Source organism: Cyrtonyx montezumae, unplaced genomic scaffold (assembly GCF_038088225.1).
Source record: "Cyrtonyx montezumae isolate F1298 unplaced genomic scaffold, pur_monq_1.0 scaffold_8, whole genome shotgun sequence".
NCBI lineage: Eukaryota > Metazoa > Chordata > Aves > Galliformes > Odontophoridae > Cyrtonyx > Cyrtonyx montezumae.
In genome coordinates this window covers 103,929,604-103,956,334 of record NW_027072089.1, presented here as the reverse complement: position 1 = coordinate 103,956,334, position 26,731 = coordinate 103,929,604, and the positions used below count along the sequence as shown (strand labels likewise).

The 26,731-nt window shown below is 41.2% G+C and overlaps 1 protein-coding gene across 1 annotated transcript; it reads right to left on the bottom strand.

The window, feature by feature from the left end:
* DYNC1LI1 (dynein cytoplasmic 1 light intermediate chain 1) lies at positions 1–21,090 on the bottom strand. The gene is made up of 13 exons (XM_065753177.1): positions 20,890–21,090; positions 20,667–20,740; positions 12,309–12,425; positions 10,488–10,718; positions 7,578–7,747; positions 6,749–6,842; positions 5,017–5,152; positions 4,593–4,704; positions 3,733–3,792; positions 3,580–3,624; positions 2,166–2,286; positions 1,872–2,030; positions 1–929 (listed from the first exon to the last, which is right to left on the bottom strand). The coding sequence occupies exons 1-13, from the start codon at positions 21,003–21,005 to the stop codon at positions 817–819; spliced, it is 1,548 nt and encodes a 515-aa protein (XP_065609249.1). The 5' UTR covers positions 21,006–21,090; the 3' UTR covers positions 1–816.
* Positions 21,091–26,731: the final 5,641 nt, after the last annotated feature.

The window sequence follows — 26,731 nt, the reverse complement described above, 5'->3', positions numbered from 1 at the left end:
TTACTGAAATTTGAATGCAGAGAACACTTTATTAACTGATTACAGTTTTGATGACCAATCTTAAACCATAATTAATATGGGAAACAGTGGGGGACATTAAGGCTGAGCCATATATATATAGACAAATCTGGATACTGATAATCTGTACATTTAACCTCTGCTTTTTCTTTATACATCTTTTATTCAGTGCCTGAAATTAATCAGTGAAAACAAACCAAAAAAAAACTGGCCACTAATTTAAGGTCTTAGTCTGGAATGAAATTTCTGTGTGGGTTTTTGAATGCAATACAGATCTCAGGGGAGATCAGATTCGCAGACATGTTCCAAATCAAGCATTCAAGTATATTTGGAGTTTGCTGTTACACTCTTGTGCAAGTATTTTTATTTTCCAACAACCAGTAGTAGCTCTCTCCTGTAGAAGTTTACTCTCTACTTAAGAGGGTATTAAAATCACCTAATAAGTTGGGAATTCAATATAAATTAAGTGCCTGTGGTGCATATCAGCTTCCTTCCCTAAGCAACCTTTATCTGTAAGCGGACATACTTGCCAGTATCACAGAATTACACTCACTTATCAACAAAACCCAGAAATTTATCTACTATTCTTGCAGTGTGAACAGTGGTCCTACATGATGTGATACCGTTTTTCACCTGTACAGCTCCCTTTTTGTAAAGTTGGGCAACACATGAAAGAAAAACAGACAAACTGTGTTCTGAAACGATGTTTCAGTTCTTTAGTTCCAGTCACTGAAGGAAGAGGCAGAGGCAAGTTTGAATTACCCCAGAAAACTTAACAATTGGTTTTATTTGGTGTCTTCAAGATGCTTCACCTTCTGTGGGAGACGCAGGTGATGTAGGAGAGACCATTTCAGGTTTTCGTGAAATTCTGTCCAGTTCTGCCTGAACATCTGTTAAAACTGGCTTCTGACCTACAAAAGCAATGCACACCACTCAGTGATGTTTATGAAACCGTTTGGGAAAGCCTGTGTATCTTTAATTCTCAAGAATCGTCTGCAAATCTGCCGAACAAAAAAAGCCAAAAAACCTAACATGTTATTGCTCCAGGCAAATCCTAGAAACGTAACTGTGCAACACAAAGCGTGCAGTAAGGGCCTAAGGCCAGAAATCAACAGCAAAGGAACAAAAGGGAGACATCACGTCCTGTATTTCACATTTCTCTGAGCAACTTCCATAACTATACATAAAGTCATGGACGTATGAAGAGTTAGTGTACGATCTAGAAAATATACTTTTCTGTATTCTATAAATTATGAATACTTCTGATTGATTTGCTGTATCAGCTGTATTTGGAAGTAATTCTGAATAGAAATCAGGAGTTTTACTACAGACCAGAGCCTGCTCCACAGATTTGGTCAGCTTAAGTTGATGCTGCTGCTCAAAGTTTCTGCACACTCTCAGGTGGAAAATCCCTCACTACCCTCACCTGCTTATGCCCCCCGTAACTTGGAGACATTTACATGGGGACACAAATATTTACACAATCACAATTAAACCTGACCCTAGTGTGAAATACACCTTTTCTTTTTTTCCCCCCCCCCGCACCAGGTCACTCTTAACTCTTATTCCCCAGTCTTGCACACACCTAGCTTTAAAGGAATCACTAGCAGACGTTTCTGATGAATACTAAACAAGCTGTCAAAAGAAAATACTAAATTAATTGACTGCTGAAGTCAATCAATCAAAACCTTATCTGAGCCATAAGAAGGGCAGGCAATAGTGAATTGCTGTGAGAATAAAAAGCCATATCCAATGAAACATGCATTTAAAGGTAGTAGTGTTTGTACTTCCAGTTAGCTACACGTGATGACACACCACTCAGCATGAACTGTGAGCTGATCTTTTTAGCATACCTGACTTTTTTGCTGATGGTGGAAGATTGCTGCCAGTACCTCCAGCGTTGCCACCACCAGGACTGCCACCAACACCACCAGGGCCACCAGGGGAACCAGTTTTCTTACTCAACAGACTATTGAAGAAGTTAGCCAGGACTCCCTCGCTGGTAGCTCCAGCTACAAGAAGACAGGAGTGGGGAAAAGACAGAAAAAAATAAAACTAAACACTGTCCAGATAAATAGCAATTCAATACTTCAGTTATGCTAAATAAGCTTATTAAAGAAAGGTACTTCCCCCAAAATAAAAGGTACCTTTCATGTTGGGATCAATTTTTTTGGACCCAGTAGGGATAGGTGTAACACTGGCAACATTAGATGTTACAGATCTATTTGGTGTCCTAGGAGATCCTCCAGGAACTCTCGGAGAGGCATCCTGTGCAAAGGAAGAGGAGAGAATCTTAAAAAACCTCCTACAGGTTCAAACTTTATTTTTTCTCCCTGATAAATAACGACAGGACGAGAGGGAATGGCCACAAGTTACGCCGGGGAAGATTGAGATTAGACCTGAGGAAGCATTTCTTTTCTGAAAGAGTGGTCAGGCACTGGAATGGCCTGCCTAGGGAGGTGGTTGAGGCACCATCCCTAGCGCTGTTCAAGAAGCGTTTAGATGAGGTGCTAAAGGACTTAATTTAGTAGTTGGGTAGAGATAGTGATAGGAGGATGGTTGGACTAGATGATCTTATAGGTCCTTTCCAACCTTATGAACTTATGAACTTATGAAACCATGCAGCGTAACTGCACATGAAATTAAGCACCTGCTTCTCAGTACTACTTTTTTAATAATGCAGTTTCCCCTCACAACTGAAATGAGGTAGGATTGGATTTTGTTCATTTTTTTTCCTCCACACTTATGACATCATTACAAATATTAACTTCAGCGCAACTGAAGCACTGCTAAAGCTTCCCCTCAGACACCTCAGTGAGAATGGTGAAGCTGTTCCTCTGAGCATAGTGAAAACTGCACTGATGAGATTGCAGAGGAACTGAAACCAGCTTCTTGGAAAGACAGCACCACATGCCACCAATGATGTGGAAAGGATTAGAGGCAGTCCAAGGAAAAAAAAAAAAATCAAACAAATGAACAAAAAAAAACCCCTGACAAAATAAACTCCCAAAAACATTACTCAGTTCTTCAAAGATAACATGCTTTTGTAAAGCTGTACTTCATCTAAAAAATGTTGCAGTCATCTTTAAAAATATACATACTCATGTATGTATGTTTAATATGTACTCATGTACATATTAAACTTATTTCTTAGTTATTCTGAATTTAGACATCATAATTCTCACTTGACCATATTCCCCCCCCCCCCCCCCCCCCGAGTTTCAGTATTCCTAGAGACAGCACCAAACTTTAGATATAAAACTCACCAAAGCAACTCAACTGACATACAGTTTGCTCCCTGGCACACTCTTGGGATGGAAAAGGTTAGATGCACTCTAACATAACAAGTAAAGCCACAGCATTTAGCCCTTGCTGCCAACACAAGCTGTCATGCCTAGCTGTGAAGAGTGTCATCATTTTAGAGCAGCGTAAGAAATGGACTTCAAACACTATGTAGCTTACACAAATAAATGGATGAAAATTGCTATTTGATCATGCAGTTAAGAAACCAAGAGCCCTCAAATACATATGAAGGTATTTAAAGTACTTGTTACTACTAACCACTGGCCTTCCTGCAGCTGTAGGGGGCTGCTTTGCCAACTGTGACTGCAAAAAAAAAAAAAGTATTATTAGATACTACTGCAAGACCTTTTTTTCCCTGAAGAATCTTGTTAGATGAAACATTGGCTGTTTGTTTTAAACACAGAACGTTACCTGCTGCTTCATAAGAAATACTTGGTCATCTTCTGCGACAATTTCTTTCTCATGAACAAACTGCAATACAAAAAACCCCACAGTAATAAATGTGTATGAATATAACAAAGCATAAAATACAGCGTCTGATCACAGATGCACATTCTGTTGCTTGTTACCTTATCCTTGCCTAAGCTTGGCATTACTTCCAGGACCTTTTACACTAGGATTAAGTGGTATAAGAAATAGACAGAAACATCTCAGATCCCAGGTCTACACATCAAGTCACCAAAAACAAGCTTTGCTGAAGCGAGCATGGCAAATACCAAAACTTGCATCCACAGTACATGAGCATGCAAAACGTTTGCCTGTTGTATTTCCCTTGGACTCTAAGTACTCAGCACATGAGTGTATATCTTAGCTTCTCCCCTGAAGATCACAGAAAGGACACAGTATTCTCTCAGCTGAAATAATTCATGCTTGGAAAACAATCGCTTCCAAATTCTTAACTTTGATAGAAAAAAGGCAAATATTTCTGTGACACAATAACTTCTATATATACATGGGGCCCATTTCTGCTGGCATTTTGTTCCATCTCTCCACATTTTCCATACAGTTCAGCCTTATTCTTAAATGATATGAGAGAGGAAGTTGAGAAGTTCTGAACGTACTGGAGAGGAGCTATAGAAAACACCATTTTTTAAATTATTTTTTGCAGCTAAGAAAATGCTGAGAACAAAATGAAAAGATAAAATAAGCATAAATAAGTTTATCGTAGTCTCGGAAGCAAAGCTCCAAAAGCTGACAGGGAAATAAGCAAATGAACAGCTGCCAAAAAATGTTAGCAAAACGTGTTCCATATTTAAAGCATCTCATTTTACCTTTCTGACCGGTGGTTTTCTTATGCTATCTTCAAAACTGTCTTCTGCTTTCAGTGTTTGAAAGTTCTCATGCAAGATGCCAATCTTTTTGTCATTATCCCAACCTGCAGGACTAGAGAAAAGGATCATCTGGCTTCAAATTCCCTCATTACTTCAGGTCATTCTCAAATATATGGAAGTGAAAGCCAGAAAGCTGTCATCATTTCCTTTCTCCTGCACAACATGGTTATTGACCAGGACAGGCAGCTGCACACTGGGACTGGTTCGCCATAACAGAAAGGAAACGTCCCTTGGTTTAACACTCCTCTTTGGGGGCAGTGAGCATTTGTTACCTCAGTCTACTTGCCTCTCCAAATCCCACAGCTTATCAGACTGCTATACTCATCTTTCAAAAGCATAACACACAATAATGCAGATAACTTACATAAATACTGCATCTTTTTCCACGACAACAGCTGGAACATTGAAAGGAAACCCGTACAACTTCTGGACTATATATTTATACACTAAATCAATGTTTTTGTTCTCCTTCACTGAAGTGTAAATAAGTGCTGCCCCATCTGAGTACGCTTGTTAAAGAAAACTCAATTTTAGCAGTTAGTAAGAAATAGGAAAGTGTCCCATTTTTGATGTTTTAAAGGTTATCCCCACTCAAACATTAAAGAGGAATAAAAAAATCAAATAGGTCAAACAACTTCCAATGCTATTTTTTGAAATAAGCTATTTACAAATTTAAGTCTCTCTTTCTGCATGTATTATATGGCAACTCATCTGTTGCTTTGTGAGCAGAGGCTCATCTTGCTTTCAAAGCCCACAGTACCAATAGCTTCACTGTGATGTCTTTTAAACACCTTTTGCTTTCAGCGTATGAAAGCTTTCATGCCATATCTTTATCTCATCATTATCCCATCCTGCAGGACCACACAGAGATGTGACACAGATACTATAGCATTAACAACAGTAGCTTCAAGAGTACAAAAGATCTTTCACTTTCCCAGCTGGGTTTTCAGATTTGGGGACTGAGCTCTTACATTACAGAGTGATCTCCTTTCAAAGGAAAGTAAATGAGTTTAAATGAGTTGTGCTCTATGTTAGTACTAAAAAGAGAGTGCTTCTTATTCCAGTATGGTTCAGTATCAAAGTAAGAATATTTACATGAATGGTTAGTAAAAGCAGCAAGGGAAGTTTCAAGTAGTTCTCACTCTGATATCACAAAAACACCCCAAACCCTAACCAGTTTCTACATAGATGAAATTCAAATTCTAGAGGAGGTAAGTAATCTAACAAGACCTTAAGCCATTAAGAATAGAATTCTAAGTTGCACATGGCAATTACATGGAGTAATTCCTACTCATCTTTCATATTCCTTTTCTTCATCTGCAGAACTTACTGCGATTATCTATAATTCCACTTTGAAAAACTAGATCCAAACAAGGTGCCATCACAGTACTCTAATGAGACCTCAGGGTTTTGAGCTAACTTCCCATCTGTTAATCGTTGTCTCTCCAGTAGTACTTAAGACTTCCACTTCCTACAGCACATATTATGATGACACAATGAAGGCATGTTACTGGCATCTAAAATCTAGATCTGAGCATGCCTAGCTATCTAAGCATTTTATATATAGCATAGTGACACCACAGTGACAGTTTATGTATGTTGTACCTATTAACAGAAAAGCCAGGGATCTTTCCCACAGCAATTTGTATTTCCCTTCTTCCCTTGTCACCTTTATTGTGTGGGATTACTGAATACCAAAGACACCACATATTCAGTCAAAAAGAACAACATCTTATGGGCATCTGAAATGATTTAATGCTTAAATGAATTATCTTCTTGTTGGTTTAGGAAGCTCGTTGGCTAAGACTTGCTGATTAGGAACTGATACCTCTGTATGGAAATGAAAGCAAGTAAAGACATTTAAAGAAAGGGGACATGCCAGACTCTTGTATATCTGTAATGAATTAATTAAAATTATTCAACAGAACAAAGTAATATTTAACTCAGCATTGTATGTAGGGAATAACCAAAGCAGAAGTCCAGCCACAAAGAAGGAGTTGTCTACAATTTTGGTAAAGACACAAATATTCTTTTAAGCTAGTCATAATTTTGGTAAAGCTCGGAGTCCTTATTGTCTGTGATGTGTTTAAGGATACACTGTAAGCAAAACCGTCTGATATGTGACTGAATGAAGTCAAAGTGTTCATCTCTGTAGTCATGCTCTTTTTCCAGAACACTGATGGCATCACACTGTTAAAATAAGCACAAAATTAATACACCACTTTCAGTTATCTGTTGAAATAGCAGTGCTGCTTCACCTCCTGTTCACAACTGGGTCGTAAGAGGTGAAGCAAAAAAAAAAAAAACAAGAGGTTTATCTAGAAGGTGCATCAAAAGGTTCATTCTTTCACTGTGGGCCAGCAGAGGCTGCAGAGGCAGTATGCTTAATGCCTATGAGAACTGAAAAGCTGTGGGGGGGAAACCAAAGCATGAAAACCAGGCTTCTTTCTCTCTAGACTAACTGTCAAGTATTTAATACAAATCAAATCAGATCTCAGCAGCACCCTAAGAACTGGGCAACGTTAGCAGAGCAGCACTCTACTAGCTAGAACACCGAAACTTCTTTTCCTTCATATGAAAAAAGCAGAAGTACTTAAAAGTCCAAGCCACTGTTTGCAGAATATAGAATGACTGTGTAAATTAGAGGGAATTTTAGTTACTTACTGACTAGCTCACTAGCAAAACCAGGTCTGAGGTATTTCTCAATTCCCTGAAAGCCAGTAAAACCACAGGAAAAACTGCACCTAAATTAACATGCAATTGGGGCTCCCAGAAGATTCCCAACTTTCAACATTACACTTAACATTAAACTTCTTATCCAAGGTATTCAGAATGAATTTAGAAGCACGAGTTTCCCACCCCAAATCCACAATTCACAGCATTCCTTAAATAAAACATGCAAAAAGCCTAAAATACGAAACAAACCTTTGTACAAACTACTACTACTGGAATGCCTAAGTTACACGTTAGTGTGTCTGCACCCAGGGGTAAAATCACACTGTCATCTTTGTCTTCCTGTAATGAAGTATTTCTTCTCTGTGGAGAAGCTGGAAAGTCCTCGCCTGGTTCTACATATTCCTGGAAGTCTCTTACCACTGAAAGTAAAAAAGGTTATGTTAAAAAAAATCGTTTACTTTAGTATTTCAACATTGATTTCCACTCTGTACTGCTGACACTATAGTACTCCTGCTTCTTGAAGTTGAAAGAATTGAACACGCAGCAAGTGCCACTCGTTTCTTTGCTCTGTGCAGCACAAGAGAGCTGCTTTATGGACAGGCAGAAGAACACACCCCGTTCTAAGTGTCCACAAGGACAACATTAACCCATTTTTATTTATTAGTAATAAACAACAACAACAAAAAAAAACATTAGTTATTAACTAGATTTATTATTAAGTAGTAGTATGTTAAATATTTGGCATGATTCAACACCAGATACTACTTTAGAATTTAGCAAGGAATGTTAAGTCAAAATCCAACAAGAATTAGAAGAAAAGACAAGGTTATACATGTAACTTTTGTCAAGTTCTGATGCAAACACCCAAGCTCTAATTACAAGGTCACTTAATGCTCTTCCCACCAGGGATGCAGTATCAGGCGTCAGATGTTTGTACCTTTCACATCAAGTGTCTCGTTTCACCCAGCAGAAAAATGACTCTATCTCAAACCACTCCCATGAGTAGCTCTGCCTGATTCAGCTAAAAATCCAGGCAGCAAGATGACTTGCTGAATCACACACACCAGCAGCTCACTGCTCCAGTACTTCCTCACTGCTTTGTTCTGATTTGCCTTCATCCACCCCTACCTTTTCTAAACTGATGCAAGCCCTGAGTTCATACCTAGAAGAGCATTGGGTGAATTAACAGAACAGTGTTACCCAACACCCGGGATAAAGATGCATTAGGCTGAAATTATTCAGCTCTTCTACCCAAAATTTGGAATCAAAAAAGCACACATACAGATTATCATCTCTACTTCAACAGCTGACTGAGGCTCTTACTGAGGCAAAGCTGCTCCTTCAGTCTGGCCTGAGTGCCTCCCAGGCTGATTGTGTTTTTAATCCAGAGCTCTCACCAAGACATGCCAGCAATTCAAGGAAAGAAAAAAGATTAACATACTGTATCAACTCAGAGATCATGGAATATAATCTCAGGTCTTCCTTAGAGGCACAGTTACACTGATCAGGCTGAGGCTGCATTAGACACAGCTGAATTCAGTAACAGGAAGAGCTGCCACAACCCTTCACACACAGCTTCCACATCCCCGTCAGTGCCTTCTCAAACCAGTCTTCATTCCCATAAACTCCATCTCTGAGTAGAGTTCAGCTGCTTAAACTAGAAGACACAGCAAGGCACCTCCAGAAGACTCCACACACGGTAGTTTTCAGTCCCACTAGCAACTCAGATCAGCTCACAGGAGCCTCTCCTGAGCAATGAAGCTGATTCAAGAACAGAACAGAACAATGCAGCTAACCCTCTGGCAGGACTCCTCTCTCCCCTCCTTCCAGCAGCATCGGGCTGCTGCCACCAAGCAATGCACAAAGCCACATCACAGGAGGCTCCAACTCACATCTGGATTATATCCAGGGCTTCTATTCCTTGCACACATACATTATCATTTCTAACATATCTGACCAGATACTAAGGGAACAAGTCAGCAAACAAAACTTTTAATGAGGAGCTGCGTTTCTTGACTCAATCACTTTCCAGATTTTGTACGATTTTGCTATTCCGTTCAGGGTCAAGAAGCAAAGCTACCATCTGCACAGCTTTGTCAGCAAAGATACCGCATCCCTACTTTCATCCAGTGAAAACATATCCTGAAACTGGTAGTCATTTTATTACATGGTCACCCTTTCCCTCCAACAAAATGACCAACACTCTAAAGCCCTCTTCTCCCCTTCCTAATCTTCTCCAATAGGAATTAAAGATGACTCTCAAGAATAATGCTCCCCTTCGAATACTCTCTTAGAAGTGTCCTGCTCTCTCCTCACCCACTGCAGAGTGGGTATTACCCTGCAGTAAGCTACTGCCTTACTGCCCATTACATCGCAGCACAGCTACAATGTGGATTTCCAACTAAAAAAAAACCAAAAAACAAAAAAACTATCCAACAAATCCTTAAGAACTTAACAGTTCCAGAGACCAACAACTTTATAAACAAAGTTTTAATCACACTACTTATCTCGACACACAGCTTTCCCAAATTCTTGCTTCCTGTAGAAATTCAGAGAGGGGAAAAGGAAGGTTCACAACTGAGTACCCCAAGTGAAATACAACAGCTGCCCACAACCAGCAGGTGTAATGACACCAGTAAGGTCAGTCAGATAGTTTAAGGAATGCTGCAGCAATGTCGTGTTCTCCATATTTAAAAAGACATGAAAGTGATAGAACGCCAAAAAACAAACCAAAACACATAGCTGCATTCGTGTCAGCAATAGCTCCTCGAGCACAAAGGGCCCAAACGTTCCCGTGCATGAAAGCATCCTGAATGTTTTCAACATTTACGCTTTTGTGAAGTGGAGAGAAGATCCCAAGTTCTCTAATCTGACTGATTACAGGAACAAGTAAGGCGGGTGCAGTGTAAAAGGCCAAGATGTGCCTTTAAAATAATTAACCATTAAATAGAAAGCCATCAAGTTTTTTTTTCCATTTGATAAATCTTATTCATAAAAATCTCTAGGAAACGAGACTAAATTCAACCTAGCTTGCTTGATCTGGAACCCCTGATTTTAAGCTACCTTTACAATAGAGAAAAAGACTGCAATGGAGAGATTAAGTTGTGCAGAAAGCATTAAGCATATAAGTGGATTCCTAAACACCTGCAGAATACTCACACTTTTGTTCCATTTCTTTCATTTCTTCAGGAGGAATTTTTAACTTGTCAATGTGTTCTCTTACAACACTAGCCCATTTTTGCAAAGAATCCATTGCAGTCCAAGGCCTTGACATGTCTACTACCAACATAATTAGAGTGTCCTTTAGTGAGTTTGACTCCATCGCAAACTTAAGAAGACCTTTGTGATACAGGTCACCATCCAAAATCCGTACATTGCATCTTGTTTGGTCTATAACAAGAGAAGAAACATTTTGAAATTTACTTGAAACAGTGCACTCCGTAATAGCCATTCCATTTTCATTAGCTATGTAAAATAAAAGTCAAAAAAAGAAAGAGGCATGTTTTAATCAGTCAGCTTAACACACAAATACATAACAGCAACGTGCAGCTCGTGAAGAGCTCCTGCTCCTCAGAAACATTGAGGTTTGAAGAGGTTTAATGGCCATAAGTGAAGATCTTAAACACCTATATAATCACCTGTACAACTGCACCTTCAGAAAATTGAAGCAGAACTGCAAGCTTCTGTCACAAGCTTTAATGATTTAGATGGAGAGTGGTCAGGAGAGAAAGTTATTCTTCAGATCAGCAAGGACAATCGCAATGCAAACAGGCCATCCTACTGCTTCTTCCACCTAAACAGTATACTCCTACACTCAGCAACATTTAACTTCTGAAGTAAATGAAGAACTAGTGATCCAAAACCAGACAGCGTAATTACATTCTGTCTTCTGGATAAATTTTCTTTACTTGATACAAAAGCTCTGAGGAAGACATTCACACTGTGATGTCAAGTCATCGTTGAGACCAATAGCCAGAGGAGGATGTCAGTAAAGGAGGTGATTTCAGAAGGCAGAAGGAACTAACTTCTGTTTCTCCCTCAACCCATATTTGTTTTCATAGCATGGAGAAGTCATTTACCCACAAGTACCCTACTATGTTCTTATTCACACAACTGCCTCTAAGCATTGCCTCTAGATAATTCATTACACTTTGCTGGTTAGTGGCGAGACCCCACTTTCAGTACTGCGTTCAGCTCTGGACCTCAACACACAAAGTATCTGGACCAGGTAGAGTGAGTCCACAGAAGGCCAGGATTGTTCATTCTGAAGAAGAGAAGACTTATAGTACCTAAAGGGGTCCTACAGGAAAGCTAGGAAGGGACTTGTTATATGGGCATGCAATAATAGGACAAGGAGTAATGGCTTTAAACTGAAAGAGGAGAGAATTGGGTCACATTTTAGGACAAAATCCTTCACTCAGAGTGTGGTAAGGCACTGGGAGAAGTTGCCCCATCCCTGGAGGTGTTCAGGGAGAGGCTGGATGGAGCTTTGGGCAGCCTGTTCTAGTGGGAGGTGTCCCTGCCCATGCCAGGGGGTTGGAACTCACTGGTATTTAAGGTCCCTTCCAATCCAAACTATTCTACAACAGAATGCATAAACTGTCTACAGACTCCTTCCCTTGCCTTCTCCCCTTCAATTTATGCATCAGTGTGGAATTAAGCATTCCACAAGTGCAGATATCTGGAGTGTGGGCCTTAAACACTTTTTCCTCCAGGTCTGATAAATGTGCTTTTGCCTACCATCCATTCAGAATGTTGCAAAAGACCACTTTCTTTCTGGTCCTTTCACTGTATCCTCTCCTCCTCATGCCTGGTCATTCATGATATACATAAAAGAGATTAGAATGAGAAAGCTTATTATACAAACTGCTTGTGGACTGAACTGACCTCCTACTGAGAGAAAGATAACCATCCCATTCTCATTCCAAATACCACAATACTGAACCAGTACTTTGGTTGAAGACATTATTAGAAACTTACCATCTCGATCTTCATCGTGCACATTTAAGTACAAATACTCCATGCCTCTTCCTTTTTTGTACTCTTCAATTCCTTGAATTTTTCCTATTAAGCTGGTTTTACCCGCTCCATCTTCACCTGGAGAGACAGAAGTTAAGACACTCAATCTTTAAACTCAGCTACATTTTAAAATCATTTGTGGCAAGAAGGAAACCTTTAACAAGACGACTGAGCTCATTACATTTTCAAAATATAGAGGGCTTTGCCCAACTCAACCATTTGTTTAAAGTGCGTGCTTCATCTTCAAATCTCATTTCTAATTAGTCATAAAGGCCGTTATGACAGTACCTATCCTTTTCAAATGAAGTTTTCATACATATTTCACAAGCTGACTTGTTTCACACTCAGTATCATTTCAGTCTTTCACTTAGAAAGAAATGAATTACAGAATCTTTCTTTAGTAGAGGTTCCAGTGACAGGAAATTCATCACAAAATCAAAAGAACACCATCAACAATTCTCCCCAGTCAAACAGGACAGAACACCACGCTCAATAGGGCAAATCCGTTTCCTTATAATTTTATGAGCTGGTTTCTTTGAATTTTTTCTACAGTTCTGAAGAAGCTTTAAAGGAGATGAAAACCAGGAAACTATTGTCTTACGTTCTGATGCTGCCTGCAATCCAGATCCATTGATCCCACTCTTAATGTCCACTTATTCCCTCCCCTCAAAAGGGACCTCAGATTGCAGTGAATGCTACACCAGAAGCACACTATAACTGCTCATCTGCTGCCAAAGACTCTTCTTGAATACCTTCTTAGTACACAGTCCTAGAGCTGGAAAACCTCATGTGCCATTTTTTATGTCTGAAAGAGTAACCTGAGTACATCTGGACATAGATCAGGGGTTTGCTTCGCTATTTTGATAGAGTGATGGGCATATATGACAGGCTGAGAGCTGGGGCTGTTCAGCCTGGAGAAGAGAAGGCTGAGAGGTGACCTGAGAGCGGCCTTTCAGTATCTACAGGAAAGAAGGGGGCAGACGCTTCAGCAGGGTCTGTGGTGATAGGACAAGGGGAAATGGTTTCAAGCTTAAAGGGAGGAGATTTAGGTTAAATATAAGGAAGAAGTCTTTTACAGTGAGGGTGGAGAGGTACTGGAACAGGCTGCCCAGAAATGTGGATGATGCCCCATCGTTGGAGACTTTCAGGGCAAGGCTGGATCAGGCCCTGCACAACCATAGATGTATCTGCAATGTCACTGTTCACTGCAGGGGAGTTGGACTAGATGGCCTTTAAAGATCCTTTCCAATTCTTAAGGATTCTGATGCTATGATAAGAGTTAGTGAAAACGGAGATTAGTAACTTCCCAGAGCTCACTCACAGGTTATAAAATCAATATTAATAGGTTCCTTTATCCAAAAAGAACATTTTTTTCAAGTCTCTCCACTCCAGTGGAAGTATAAGCAGTACATAAAATAGAAAAAAAAACCTGCGAGGACAATAATTTTCCCTTTAGAAGGCCTTGGCTATCATCCTGTAGATGAGTATGACCCCTACATTAATAAGACCACAGAAACAGCCACAGAGGAGAGCAGAAAAATCATCCTGACAGACTGATGTGGAATCTTCCCAACATAAAATGCCTGAGACTGCTGTAAGAAATAATGCAGACTTCAGCTTGAGGTTTGACCAATAGTCTAGAAGCTACCAGAAAGCATAATTCCATTTAGTCTAAGTACCCCAGAAGACAGAATGAAAAGGCATTTAAAGCAAAGTGAAAATATGACCAGAACTGACGTTTAAGATCCGGTTAAGTGAAGAGAAATAAAAACTGAAAAAAATGAAGTTATGTCAGTTAAACTTTAAATTTGTTTGAAAAAATTAATCTGCAAGGCCCTCAACTTTATTAAGTCTGGGCACCTAAGAAAACACAATTATAGGTAATTTTAACTAAATGCTGGAAAGCACAGCGAGTTTCTATTCACACAAGGTTTTCCTCTTCTAGTATGAATATTCTCTTAAATAAGAAATTCTGCCTGGAAAGTGAATAATTCAATAATAATCTCTTTGAATAATCTCTTCACCACAGATGAATTACAGTGTCTTCCCTACCTTCACCAAAGTACTCAAACTTCTTAAACTTGTCTTCCACAAATAACTGAGGGGACTCTACTGAGCTGTTGCACTGGCAAGGTAAGCTGAGTGAAGTTGCCATTACTGCTGCCCACCATACACCATATTATTATATATGTATATATCCACATGTCGGGGATTAAACACAGGCAAGTGGCCCAAAACATGCAACTCGTGAGCTAAGAGGTCTACAAACAGAACTACTCATGGGGTGCAGGACAGCAGCCTAGCCAGATGTGCCCCATCCCACAGCTGATCCTGAGTTCTCAAAAGATTCATAAGCCAAATTGGAGTCAATGTCTGGAAAAAGTTGCCAGAAAGTAAAAATTGTGTATAACGTAATAGACTTTATCCTCCTTGCCCGTGCCATTCATCAAAAGAAAAAAAGATTACCTTTAACAAGAGAACAAAGTCCTGATATTCCATTCTACCTCCATTCCTTAAGCATGTTGGACACACCTTTTACAGTTGGGATAACTACAAATACATTTGTATCCTTGTCATTCATGTATTTTTTCCTCATCCTAAAGCCTTCAAAATAAAACTCCTGACAACTCAACAAATATTGAATTTGTTATTACAAAATAACCCAAGTTCTTCTGGGAAACAGCAGCAGTATTAATTCTGCTTTCCAAATACTTTTCAGCATTAAAAAGACAACACACCAACCCTCTCCTGCCCACCATACACATACAAAAAAAAAGCACCAAAAAAAAAAAAAAGAATCTTAAAACACTGCTGATCTGAAACTCCTGAATTGTAATAAGAAATCTCATTAGCAAATTCTATTTGCATGCAATTCTAACCTCTAAGACCTCCCAAAACTCAAACCTTTCATTGTAACGTGTTTAGTACGTGAAGAAGCCTTCCTCCAGAGGACAAGGAAAATACTGGTGTGGAAATGGGAGTCAATTGGATATTTTAAGTCTGATGGGTAACAGACAGCACCGTGATGCAATTAGTGTAGGTACTCCCAGGCACATATATAAAAGCATGCATAAACTCGTTTACTTCTAAATAAGAAGACATCTGTGGTGTTTGACATTATGAACCCTAACATACTTAAGAATATTTTATGTTGCTGTCTCTGCATAACCCTGAAGTACACGAGAAAGCAATGCTGCTTAGTTTCAAACAAAAGGGACAGTTCATACCCCTGGGTCTTAAACTTCCCTGCCTGTCCACATTATGAAGTGAGGTGCTTCATTTTATTTGAAGCTCTACTGAAACACCACGTAAGACAGAGTACTATTATGCACCTCCAGAAAGAGGAATCATCATAATCCTATTCCCTCTAAATTTTTGAGACCGAAAATCCTTTGGCTTCTTTATTTCAAAAGATACGATAATCAAATTCCCATACATAAGCTCACGGAGCAAAACATTTCAGACACACAAATCTTGCTCTAAAACTGCAAGGGAGAATAAAACTCTAGATGCAAATGTAAGACTGCATCCTGCTTTTGTAAGCAACCAAAACCTCTCCTTTCCTAAGATAAATCTTAAAGAACTAGAACTCTTCAGTACATCAAGCTGCACTTGTACATTAATCATACAGTGAGGAAACAGAAGCCATGCTTGCCAGCAAGCAGTGCTGTACACTGAAGCTGAATACAAACGAGAGACAATAGATTTAATTTTTCCGGAAGCTCAGCTAGGAAGCAGTCAAAGCAATCTGCTTACACAGTATTTCACCATCTTGTTAACCAAAAGAAGAGCCTTGCATTCAGCTGAACAAAAGCTATTTCACTTCTATGCCCATGCTGCTCCTTAGCTCCCTGATGAGCAGCTCAAGATGGGCTCCATGCATGCAGCAGTCCCTCTGCAGGAGGTGCCACCGCCACCAGGCAGGGCACGAGCTCCTGGCCACCAGCACCAAGGCAGCATGCTACAAAACCCTGCCCTGCTCTCCACTGCTTGGATACCAAAATACATGAAATCAACAAAGCAAAATGTTTGTTCTATCAGTACTGTTGGTTTACCCCTCTTCCATTAGGAGCTCTGATTTTTTTTTCCCCGGCAATAGTTTGAAAAGCCACGGATTTGCTGAAAAGCTGCATGTGTAATCTTAATGCCAGAGGTTCCTTGATGGAATGTGAAACTGACTTATCAAGCAGGGCAAAGAAGCTTTCCTAGAATCAGAGTGATCTCTATTGTACTCAATGTGGAACCTCTGAGCCCTAATCCAGCAGAGTGGAGGCCCAACAGCCTTCCCACTACAGTCAAGGGCATGTGTACTAGAGCTATTTTCCACATAAAACACTTCTCTCAAGCACAGGCTAATAGCTGCCTTCTCCACAGCCTCACATCAATCAGTGAAAGAGACTTGCTTACACGTACTATACTAGCTGAAGAATGCCTTCTGCAGAGCAAGACCAAAACAATCAGAGTAAGCCAGGTTTAGTTTGCTTTCAGAGAAAGGAAGAACAAAATTAATTATGCTGATGAGATTCTTCTCCAGAATTCCTCGAAACAACGTGCAAGACCACAATCAGTAAGTTGTATCAAGTCTTCAAATAACTCACCACCAAGTGAGACATCAATCGTTAAGACAAAAAGCTTTGTTTTACCCCACTGAGCACATCTTTCTCCTCACACATCATTCGCATGGCTTTATTGTGGCACTAAAAAATTAAATAGCTTTTCTGAGGAGCACAGTAACTGTACTTCTGCATAACAGCAGCACAGAAAGCAGAGCATGAACAAGTGTTTCAGTATCATTTTGTCAAGTCCTGCAACACAATAGATGGTCTGACCAAGGAAACAGGTACAGCAGTAACAGCATTACTTATTTCTACAGTGAATGCAGGCAGCACACTTCTAAGGCAAACACTAAGTCCCTGTAACACAGCAGTAAGTCATCCACTGCATTTAAAACAAGGTTCACTACTAAAACAGAATAATCCTATGCTACTATCAAAGGGATGCCTTTATTAGCATTCCCATCACTAGCCTACCTGGAGAGTAACAGAAACACAATTCCTCCCATGTTATCACCTTCACAGCTATTTCTGAGACAGATTAAGACAGCAGCAGCACCATTAGCAAAGCAGAGACAAATTAAATAAATGCAGTTCAAGAACTCCAGTTTCCTGGGCTGTTGTAACTAAATAAGGCTTACTACACAATTTCTGTTTAATTCTGGCCTCTTGGAAATGTGTTAGAACAGGAAGAACATTCCCAAAATTCACCTTCATTCTAAAACAGTAACCTAATTGTTTTGCTGCTGGGTAAATGTCCCATCAAAACAACAAACACTTTAGCACTCTAACTGTTGACTGAAACAGAACTTGGCTTACATTTGGAAGGTTCTTATCACACAGAAGGTGAAGAAGTTCAAGTTTAGATTTGGAGAGGAAGAAAAGAAGTTATCTGGCAACTCCTGCAAGACTAAAGAATTAAGAATCATTCCAGATGAACAAGATACCATCAACAAGCAACATTTCATCAGCTGCAATGATGGAGTGATCGTGGAAAAGCTGACAGCCATTTCAATAGGAAAAAAGAAAAGCAAATGGAAAATTAAAGTTGTGTTCAACACCAAAAATTAAGTAACAAGATTAAGTAAGAAGATTCCCTATTATTTTTTGCAGCTTCATTACACTCTGCTGTCTCAAAAATGTAACGCTGAAGCTTGCTATAGTTCAAGGATCCACTAATGGAAAGCAACAAGCCGAAAAAACTCCTTGGGATATACCAGTTCTCTACACTAAGTCATTCCCAAAACACGTACACACAGCAAAGCACACCTACAAATTAACTGTACAGGCTACAGGAACTTCTTCTCAAGAACCCTGACAGCCAATAGACAGGAGCAGAGCTCAACGATTCAAACAGACAGGCCTGGCCCTGCAAATTGAGAAAATGTGCACACAAGGCAGCTGAGCCCTGACTGCCCACTGAGCTCAGAGCCTTTATTACAGAGTGGAGTAAAGCAGAGAGAAAGACAAAATGTTAATGATTCAATGGCAGCGTAAGCATGCACCACAGACACTTGCAGTCAGGTGCAATGTCACTGGATGATTTGACATCCTGAAAATTGCAGGCAAAGAATTGTGCCATGCTTCAGAGATCGGAACGCGTGAAACACAAAGCCTGCTCGAAAGCATCAATTCAGTTGGTTTGCAAGCTAGGGAGCCTGTTTCCTCATGCATCACAGAATGACTCTGCACATTACTGCCTGAATACATGCTGCCATGTATTGGATAAATGATTAGTTCAGGCCTCTGAATTCACACATTCTGTGCTGCTATGGATTCCATCCATAACCCGCAACGGTGACATTTCAGCTGCTTCATCTATCCCACTTGCTGGTTCAGGTATAATTATTGCAGGAAGGAATGAACAAGAGGGTTCTCAGTAAGCATCACCTTCATCATCACACAACAAAAAGCACCAATCTCGAAGGAAGAGTTTGGGGAAAAAAAAAAGAATGAAAAATTCCAGCAACAAAAGCCACATACCTTCTTCAGCTGTCTCCAAAATACAACCTAGAATTGGCAGCAAGACAAGGCCATTTCCTTAAGAAAACAGAGATAGCATGGTTTTTTACTGATACGATGTGCTAAATGAGGTGGCTATGGCTGCTCTGACAGAACTGCTTAGGGATCAGAGCATGCTTGCTGTATAGAAGTGTTCAGGAAAGCTTGTATTTCTATTATTAGTTCATACAACCATAGAAAAATGCTTTCATACTACATGCGGTGTCAATCAAAGTCTGAAGTCTCACATTAAGAATGAAACAACTGGAGAAAGAAAACTATAAATTAAGTCTGGATTTTGCTAATTTTGAGTAAAGAATTACCAGCATTTTATGTTAACTTTCAGTTTACAAAACAGCACATCATATCCAGAAACTGACATCCGATATCTCACTTTTCTTATTTCTGTGGTGTTTTGAAATGTTTTCAAGGATCTTAAAAAGGAAATGTTAACACAGTTTAAAATAAATGCTGAAATAGCAGAATTAGCATGCCAACGTTATAACTCCTCTAACACAAAGTACATGAAAATGTACTTCACAGCTCCTGCTTAGAAGTATTCCAAAAGTAAAGAAACTGGAAATAGCCATGACAAGAAGTGATCCTTATTAACATTAAAATGCTAGTCTAAGAACTACTTATAGGAAGCTTAAAAACAGAGGAAACCTGGGACAACTGGGAAACTGCCTGAAGAAATGAGGCTTCACCTACTCCAACCTCAGTCTGTCCAGTACAGCACACACATGACCTCTTCTTTCCCATTGGCAGGGTACTTCAGGAACAGCCCCCTGGCTTGCAAAGGAACAGTCAACTGAATACAGAGATTGTGCAGAATTCTTAGAAGATATATATATATATTATATAAATGATATATATATATAATGCAAACAAAAGAAGGAGTATCGGTTAAAAACAAGTGTTACATTTAGGAGGCGTTCAAGAACTATGTGGATGTTGCACTGGGGAACGTGGTCATGGGGCATGGTGGGGGTGGGCTGGAGGTTGGACTAGATGGTCTTTTCCAACCTGAATGGGTCTATGATTTAGTCATCCTATAAGCTCTACAAAAAGAAATGAATGGCACATTTCTATACAAGAAATTAAACAACAGAATGAGTGTTTCAATCCATTCCACGATGCCCTCAGGCTCTGAAGGAAGCAGACTCACACTATTGAGCACTAAAGATTAGCAGTATCCCATACGCTACACTACAAAGAGGGAAAGATAGGAGCATAATCTTCTTGGCAAGGATCACAACTGGAAGGAAGAAACCTTCCAACTCCACCAAGAACAGCCATGCAATTGAATTCCACAGGACCGTACAAAAAGCCCTCAATTATTACACAACCTTTCTTTAACATCAACAGAACCTCCAATCTCAAAAGCCTACTCGGTTACATCACGCAAAAAGCAACAAATCAGAGGGCAAGAAGTTCTGTAACAGGTCCACCAGACAGCCCCGTAATCCCTACACAATATTCTCCTCGCTGGGAAGTTCTAACCCACCACTCAGAGCGGGAAGAAAAGGATCAGACAGCTCTGGGATGAAACTTGAAGAGAAAAAGCCTCCACAACGGGATGGACCAGAGGGCTACAGAGAGCACCCAGAGCCCACGCGACGCTCCCGCACGCCGCCTGCGCAGCAATCCCAGACAGGAGGGCTGGCCGAAGGGTAGCGGCGGTCGAGCTGGCAGATCACATCCAACCGCCCACAGCCATTCAGTTCCTCGTGGCGGTGCACGCGGGATGGGCCGCGGTGCTCACCCAGCAGCAGGACGCTCTTCCCCGAGGGCAGCTTGGAGCGGGAGCGCGTGGACACCTCGCTGAGGATGCAGGACCTGCGGCGGAGAGAGGCACGGCTGAGCCGGGGCTGCGGGGCGCAGCGCTCTGCTCCCCTTCCCTTCCCGCCCACCCGCGGGGCCGGCGGCCACCGCCCGCCCTGCCGCTCCGGCCCGCAGACCGGCGGCGGGGCGGGGCGGGCTGTTACCAGAGGTTCTGCCCATCGTCCTCCTCTCCGCCCGCCCGCAGCTCCGCGCTGGCGTTGTTCGCGGCTCCGGATGCCGAGGAGGAACCGAAGGAACCGGCTCTCCCCACCGCCGCCATCTTCGCTGCCTCCTCCCTTCCCTTCCCTTCCCCGCCCCGCCGCCTCCCCGAGACGCGGAGCGGGCGGCGGCGGTGGATGACAGGAACCCGGATGTGGGGAGCCGGGGGCGGAGCGGGGTGACGGGAGGTACGCCGCTCCCCGCCCCGCTGAGGCGGAGCGGGGTCCGCGCGTGGGGGTGTGTGGGGGATTCGTTCCGCGGGCAGAGCCCTATAGCTGTGGGAGGGAGCCCTTCCCGCCTGCTCTCACGGGGGTCGGTGTTGTAAGGTGCCACTGCAGAAGGAGCCCTCCTGCTCCCCTCAGCTGTTCCCTCTTTAAGGCGGCGTTCCCTGCCTCGTCCTGCAACCGTGTGCCTTTGCACGAGATGAGAGGCGTGCGGTCCGGGCTCCCTGGGGACTCGCGTGCCACGTTTTCACACCTGACATCTCCGGCGATGCTGCGCATCCCATGCCTTCACCAGGAGCGGCCCCTCACTCCTCTCCTTTCATTCCTCTCTCAGGAAATGCGGAGAAGAGGTGAAAAGTGCTTGGTCATCGTGCTCTTCGAGCTCAGTTACGGGGATTAAACAGCAAGATTGAAGCCGAGATGGATAGAACGAGCCTTCATCAGCTATGCAGTACGTTGGTACGCATGCTGTACAGTGAGCATTACTCAGCTGTGTGCGTGATGAAGGACGATGTTTAGAAAAGCCTGTAATGAAGATGAAGCAGCCGTAGAAAGGAGTGAAAATCTATAAAACATTACTTTCTTTCCCCTTCGGTAAGGCAATCTTCTGCCTGGCAAAGACAGTTACGGGGATGTATGGGAGCCGCAGTTCAGTGCAGCCTGTACCTGATGGGAACTGTAGACAGGAGCTGGTGGTGATGGACTGGCACTCTGCAAACACAAAAACCTCTCTTTCTGCCTCCTCACCCAACCTGTAGGGATTTATCCAAGCATATTAAATAGAAGAGCCTTCCCCAGTTTGAAACTGTAAAATTAAACTTACATGTTTAAAATATGTTATCTTAAAATATTGTGCTGTTGACATATCCACACCAAAACTATGTTCCATTCTGATACCCAGGCACCATTATGCTTGCAGAGATAGGTCTGTTGTACAAGGCATGCAACAATAATGAAGAATTAGGTTCTTCAGTTATGATGTCAAATAACTTTATTTCTGCTGTTGGTTGTTAGCAACAGTTTTAACCTGGAAAGGGGCTGTCCATGGTTTAAGGACAAAATCAGCATCCTTCTGAGCTGCTCTGGGCCAGCCAGTTGTGGAGCAACCAGCTAAGTAGGCAGTAGGGAAAGGCACCTCTTGGGTGCAGCAGTTGGTGACTGCAGGAGTGTGTTGTTGGTTTCCCCAAAGTTCCATGCCTTCTCCTTCTGACAAGCTCAGATCATTCTGCTTGTTCTTCATGCAGGGCTCCTTATTGGCTGTCAGTCTTCACCTAAAAAGTTTTGTCTGAATTAACATCGCGTGAAATCTGAGAAGTAATGGTCCAGCTTCTCTGCCTGTGTGTATTGTCAGTGACCAAATACTGTAAAATTTGTTGCGAATGAAGAAGGCATTTTGTTCATAGGCCTATGGAAATGAATTATTATAGTTCAATTACAGTTAAAAAGATCCATTTTAGATTGTTGGAGAGATTTTACCTTTAAGGCAAAGCTGTTCTTCTCAGCATTGTTGACCTTGTTGTTGAAACCAAAATTGCAAAGGTCGCAGTGCTCTATACATGCTGTGGTTCACTGTGCAGAAAGCATCTCTCTGAAGAGTCAGCGGTGGAGGAGCTAAGTAGAATTTCCACAAGGTATTTTGTTGCCTTTGGCTACAGTTTATTAAAAACTACAAAACTAAACCTTGAAAAGAGAAAGACAAGTGTGATTTGTCATTATTTATTGATGTGAATTTGTGTGTAGGTAATAATATTCAGAGAGCACTCATGAAGACGTTAATGATTTTTGAAAGTGCTTTTTTTGGTAGTTTTAACAGCAGTCATCTGAAGTGAATCTTGAAAGTGAATCGCTGATTATTTTCTTGTTTACAGTGCTCTGTTGTTCTTTCAGGAAACAAAAAAAATTATTTGACTGGGCTGAATGACTGACAGTAGTGCAAATTGCAAGCAGATGACATCAACTCAGATTGACTATTCAGCCTGAATGCTGACATTTCTTAAAGTAGGGATAATAGTTGGGAAGAACAAGCATGTCTCCAGAGATTTACTGGAATGAATCCTTAAGAAATATTAAACTACGACCAGGTATTCTGGCACATTCCTGTTTAGTTTTAGACCAAATGCAGGTTCTGTTATCCATCCTCTGATGTTTTCTGTTGGTTGTTGATAGCAGCTTCTGCAGAGATGTGCAGCACTGTGACCACTGACTTCTGCATTTGTTTACTACATACTTCATTGTACATTTTTAAATATGTGCAGGGCTAAGTGTAGTTTTATGAAGCAGAGTATTACGATCTGCTGCAAAGGAGACAAAGGAGTTTCCTTGCACAGAGGCAGTTTTATTTCTTTAATCTGAACTGGTTAGCATTCTGCAGCTGATGTAGCAGAGCATCTTCAACATATGTTTAAGTAGACCCTTAAATTTACTTGGAATCTGTAGGATTTAAAATGTGCTGTACTTGTCTGGTTGACAAATTATAGAATGGCTTGGGCTGGAAGAGACCTTTCATGATCATTGAGCTCCAACCCCCTGCAGTAGGCAGGGCTGCCTCCTACCAGCTCAGGCTGCCCAGGGCCCCATCCAACCTGGCCTTGGGTACCTCCAGGGATGGGGCACCCACAGCTTCACTGGGCAGCTGTGCCAGGGCCTCACTGCCTTCTGAGTAAAGACTTTCTGACAAAAATCTAATCTAAATCTCCCCTCTTTAAGTTTAAAGCCATTACCCCTTCTCCTGTTATTATCAGAACATGTAAAAAAATCAGTTCTCCTCCTGTTTATAAGCTTCCTTCAAGTACTTGAAGGATGCCGCATGGCCTCCCTAGAGCCTTCTCTAGGCTGAACAAGCTCAACTCCCTCAACCTTTCTTCATAGGAGAGGTACTCCAGCCCTTAATATGTACTTGCTGTGTGTGTGCAGAAGGCAGCTGTGCAGGGTGTAATGGAAAGGAGCTGGATGGCAGGTATGTCACCCTCCGGGCATGCTCAGCTCTCTGAGAGACACAAGGTATGAGCAGTTTGCTCCTTTGGTTTGAGCAGGATTGATCCTTGAAGGAGAGAAATATCTTAGTCATATTTTATTCTGGATAAACAGTATTGCACATAAATGTGTAGTATCTAATTTCTCAGCCTAGTGTGGAGATGGTCAGCAGCAGCACTTCCTTGTGCATTATTCACAATTCTGCTCTACCTTCAATTGGCTCTTTATGCAGAGCAGCTGAGCGACCGCTTCTCAAGTAGGTGGTTTGCTTTATGCTGGCTGATTGGTTCTCAGGAAGCATGGCTGCAGATGGGCTACCATAAAGCAAGAAAGGATGTTTCTGAGTGATGTCATAGCTAGTTTGTGTATGTTGTCTCTAGGTATCTCTGAAGACATTTGTATTTGCTCTGTCTTTAGTAGGAAAAATGTGAGGTGCCTTCCATTTACTGCAGAATAAGAATGCTCATAGAGACAGTTACCACTGAGTAGCTAAATAAGTGTAAACTGTACTCTGACTAACTTGCAATAATGAATTCAGACATGCTCTTCTAGATAGGGGCTGCCAAGATGTTACTCCATTGCTCCACTGTGTGCTTTGAGAGCCACTCACTCTTAGGACTTGGTACCTGATCTGTCCTCAACCTGTGGCTGGTTTCAGTCCTTGGCTAGTATTTCCACAACCATTCAATGCTGGAAAATCCTTAGCCCTCGTTAGGGGGTAGTGAGCTCCATTTTAGCTGCCACTAGAGCAACCATTCTACACAGCTTACCTTGGAAAGAAATAATCTAGTTGTGTGAGCGCTGTATTAAGTACATTGGGTTTATGTTTTCATCATCTCACTGGCTTAATGATCTTGAGGCCTACCACCATTCTATCCTACCTCTTTGCAGGAAGCTCTGTTTTGTTACTTTCTATAAGGCAGCTCTGTGTTTCAGTTTGATATGCCTTCAAAAGAAAAAAAAATTGAAATATGGTTCTTTTATATACACAAACTTTTGCAATTCTCTCTGTTTTTCCCTTTAAAAGTCCAGTCATTGAAGGTTGACAGAGCGCAGAAGTATTCATCTACCTACATTCCTGGGTTGCTATTATAGCTAACCAGTGTGTTGCGTTGTGTGCTGGAGTAAGATACTCTTTCCTGTGTTTCTGTGAATAATATATTGAGTGAGGATGATGTGCCCTTTTCAATAGAGCTGCCTGTTAAAATCCTCTTCCTCTGAACTGCATAAATGGATTACTTTGGCTTGTATGTGGACATTATGATTGTAATCTGATAACTGATAGAAAAAATAGGGCTCAAATAGAAAATAAAATAGACCATATGAGGAGGGAAATAATACCTGTCTCAGAATTGCCTCACATTTCTTCTGATTGATTGATTGATTTTAATTTGATGATAGGAGTAATAGTAGGAGTTCTCACTTGAAAGCAATCCCCCCACCCCCAAATGCAAAAATATATATATTTTCAGAAAGCAGGACTATATTTCTACTTCTTCAGAGTGGAAGGAGGCCTGCATTTTTGGGATTTAAATCCTGAAGAAATATATTAGGTTGTATCGAGAGATGCTATGTGCGAAACAGATCGGTAGAATTCCACTGAGACTACCAAGAAGATATATTATCCCGGCATATTTTTAATATATATGTTAACACAAAGTAAAAGGAAGAAATCACACAGCGAATGGAAAAAATCCTGTCTCAGCAGCAGGCATTTGTAGCCACCCCTGAGATAAATGGAGTGATGGGACAAGGCCATGTGATGGCCCTCTGCCTGGCTGGCTAAAAATAAGCAGTGTGCACACTTCATATGCATCTCTCCCTGTAATGGGTGGGAGGACTGGAAAATCTACGCAGGAGCAGATGCTCCACCCTTGTGCCTTTCACAGTGCCTGCCAGTTTCTTCTCCCTGCCCTTCTCTCAGGGAAGCTCTACTCGAGGGGAAGGCTGTGTTTGGTTCTTAATCTCTATATGATGGCAGCAGCTCTGGGGATGGAGCTGAGAAATAGTAGTTCTTCTAAAACATTATTTGTCTGCATTCAAATGTTTTTGGAGGTATGTGACTTACATTTTTATGTCAAACAATGTACCCTCAAAAAACAAACAAAAGAACCTCAAAACAGAATATTTTACGGATTTATTCACACAGTAAAATAAGAAATCCAGCATCTCATGGCTTATTAAAGTAATTTCTCATATTTTGGCAAGAATCTTGCCCCCTTCCTTCCCTTTGCCCCCTTCCTTCCCTTACAGATGATGATCTATAATGAAAACTTGAAGACCCATCACTGTAGAAATAAAGTAAAAGTATTTTAGCCACATGTTCTGAGGGCTCTGAAGCAAATATTTTGCCCTTGAACAGACATTTGAAATGCAAGTCAGGAACATTAGGGGTTTGTGCACTGGTAGGTGGATTCAGTGGCTGTGAGACATGTTGTGAGGTTGATTCCTCTCCTGAACTAAATAAAGTGAAACCTCTCTTATGGCAAACATATTGCAGCAATGCAAAATAAGCACAAAAGTAGGACTAAGTGCAGAGACTTTCTACAGGCTGTTTCCTCTTGTTCATTTCTTCAGTGTGTGAGGAACA

Excerpts from the sequence above, each read along its gene's own strand:
- DYNC1LI1 (XM_065753177.1), bottom strand. The coding sequence starts at position 21,005 with ATGGCGGCGGTGGGGAGAGCCGGTTCCTTCGGTTCCTCCTCGGCATCC. Across the intron at positions 6,843-7,577 it reads TAGTAGTAGTTTGTACAAAG|TGTGATGCCATCAGTGTTCT; the intron begins GTTTGTTTCGTA and ends TTATTTTAACAG. Across the intron at positions 930-1,871 it reads ACCATCAGCAAAAAAGTCAG|GTCAGAAGCCAGTTTTAACA; the intron begins GTATGCTAAAAA and ends TTGCTTTTGTAG.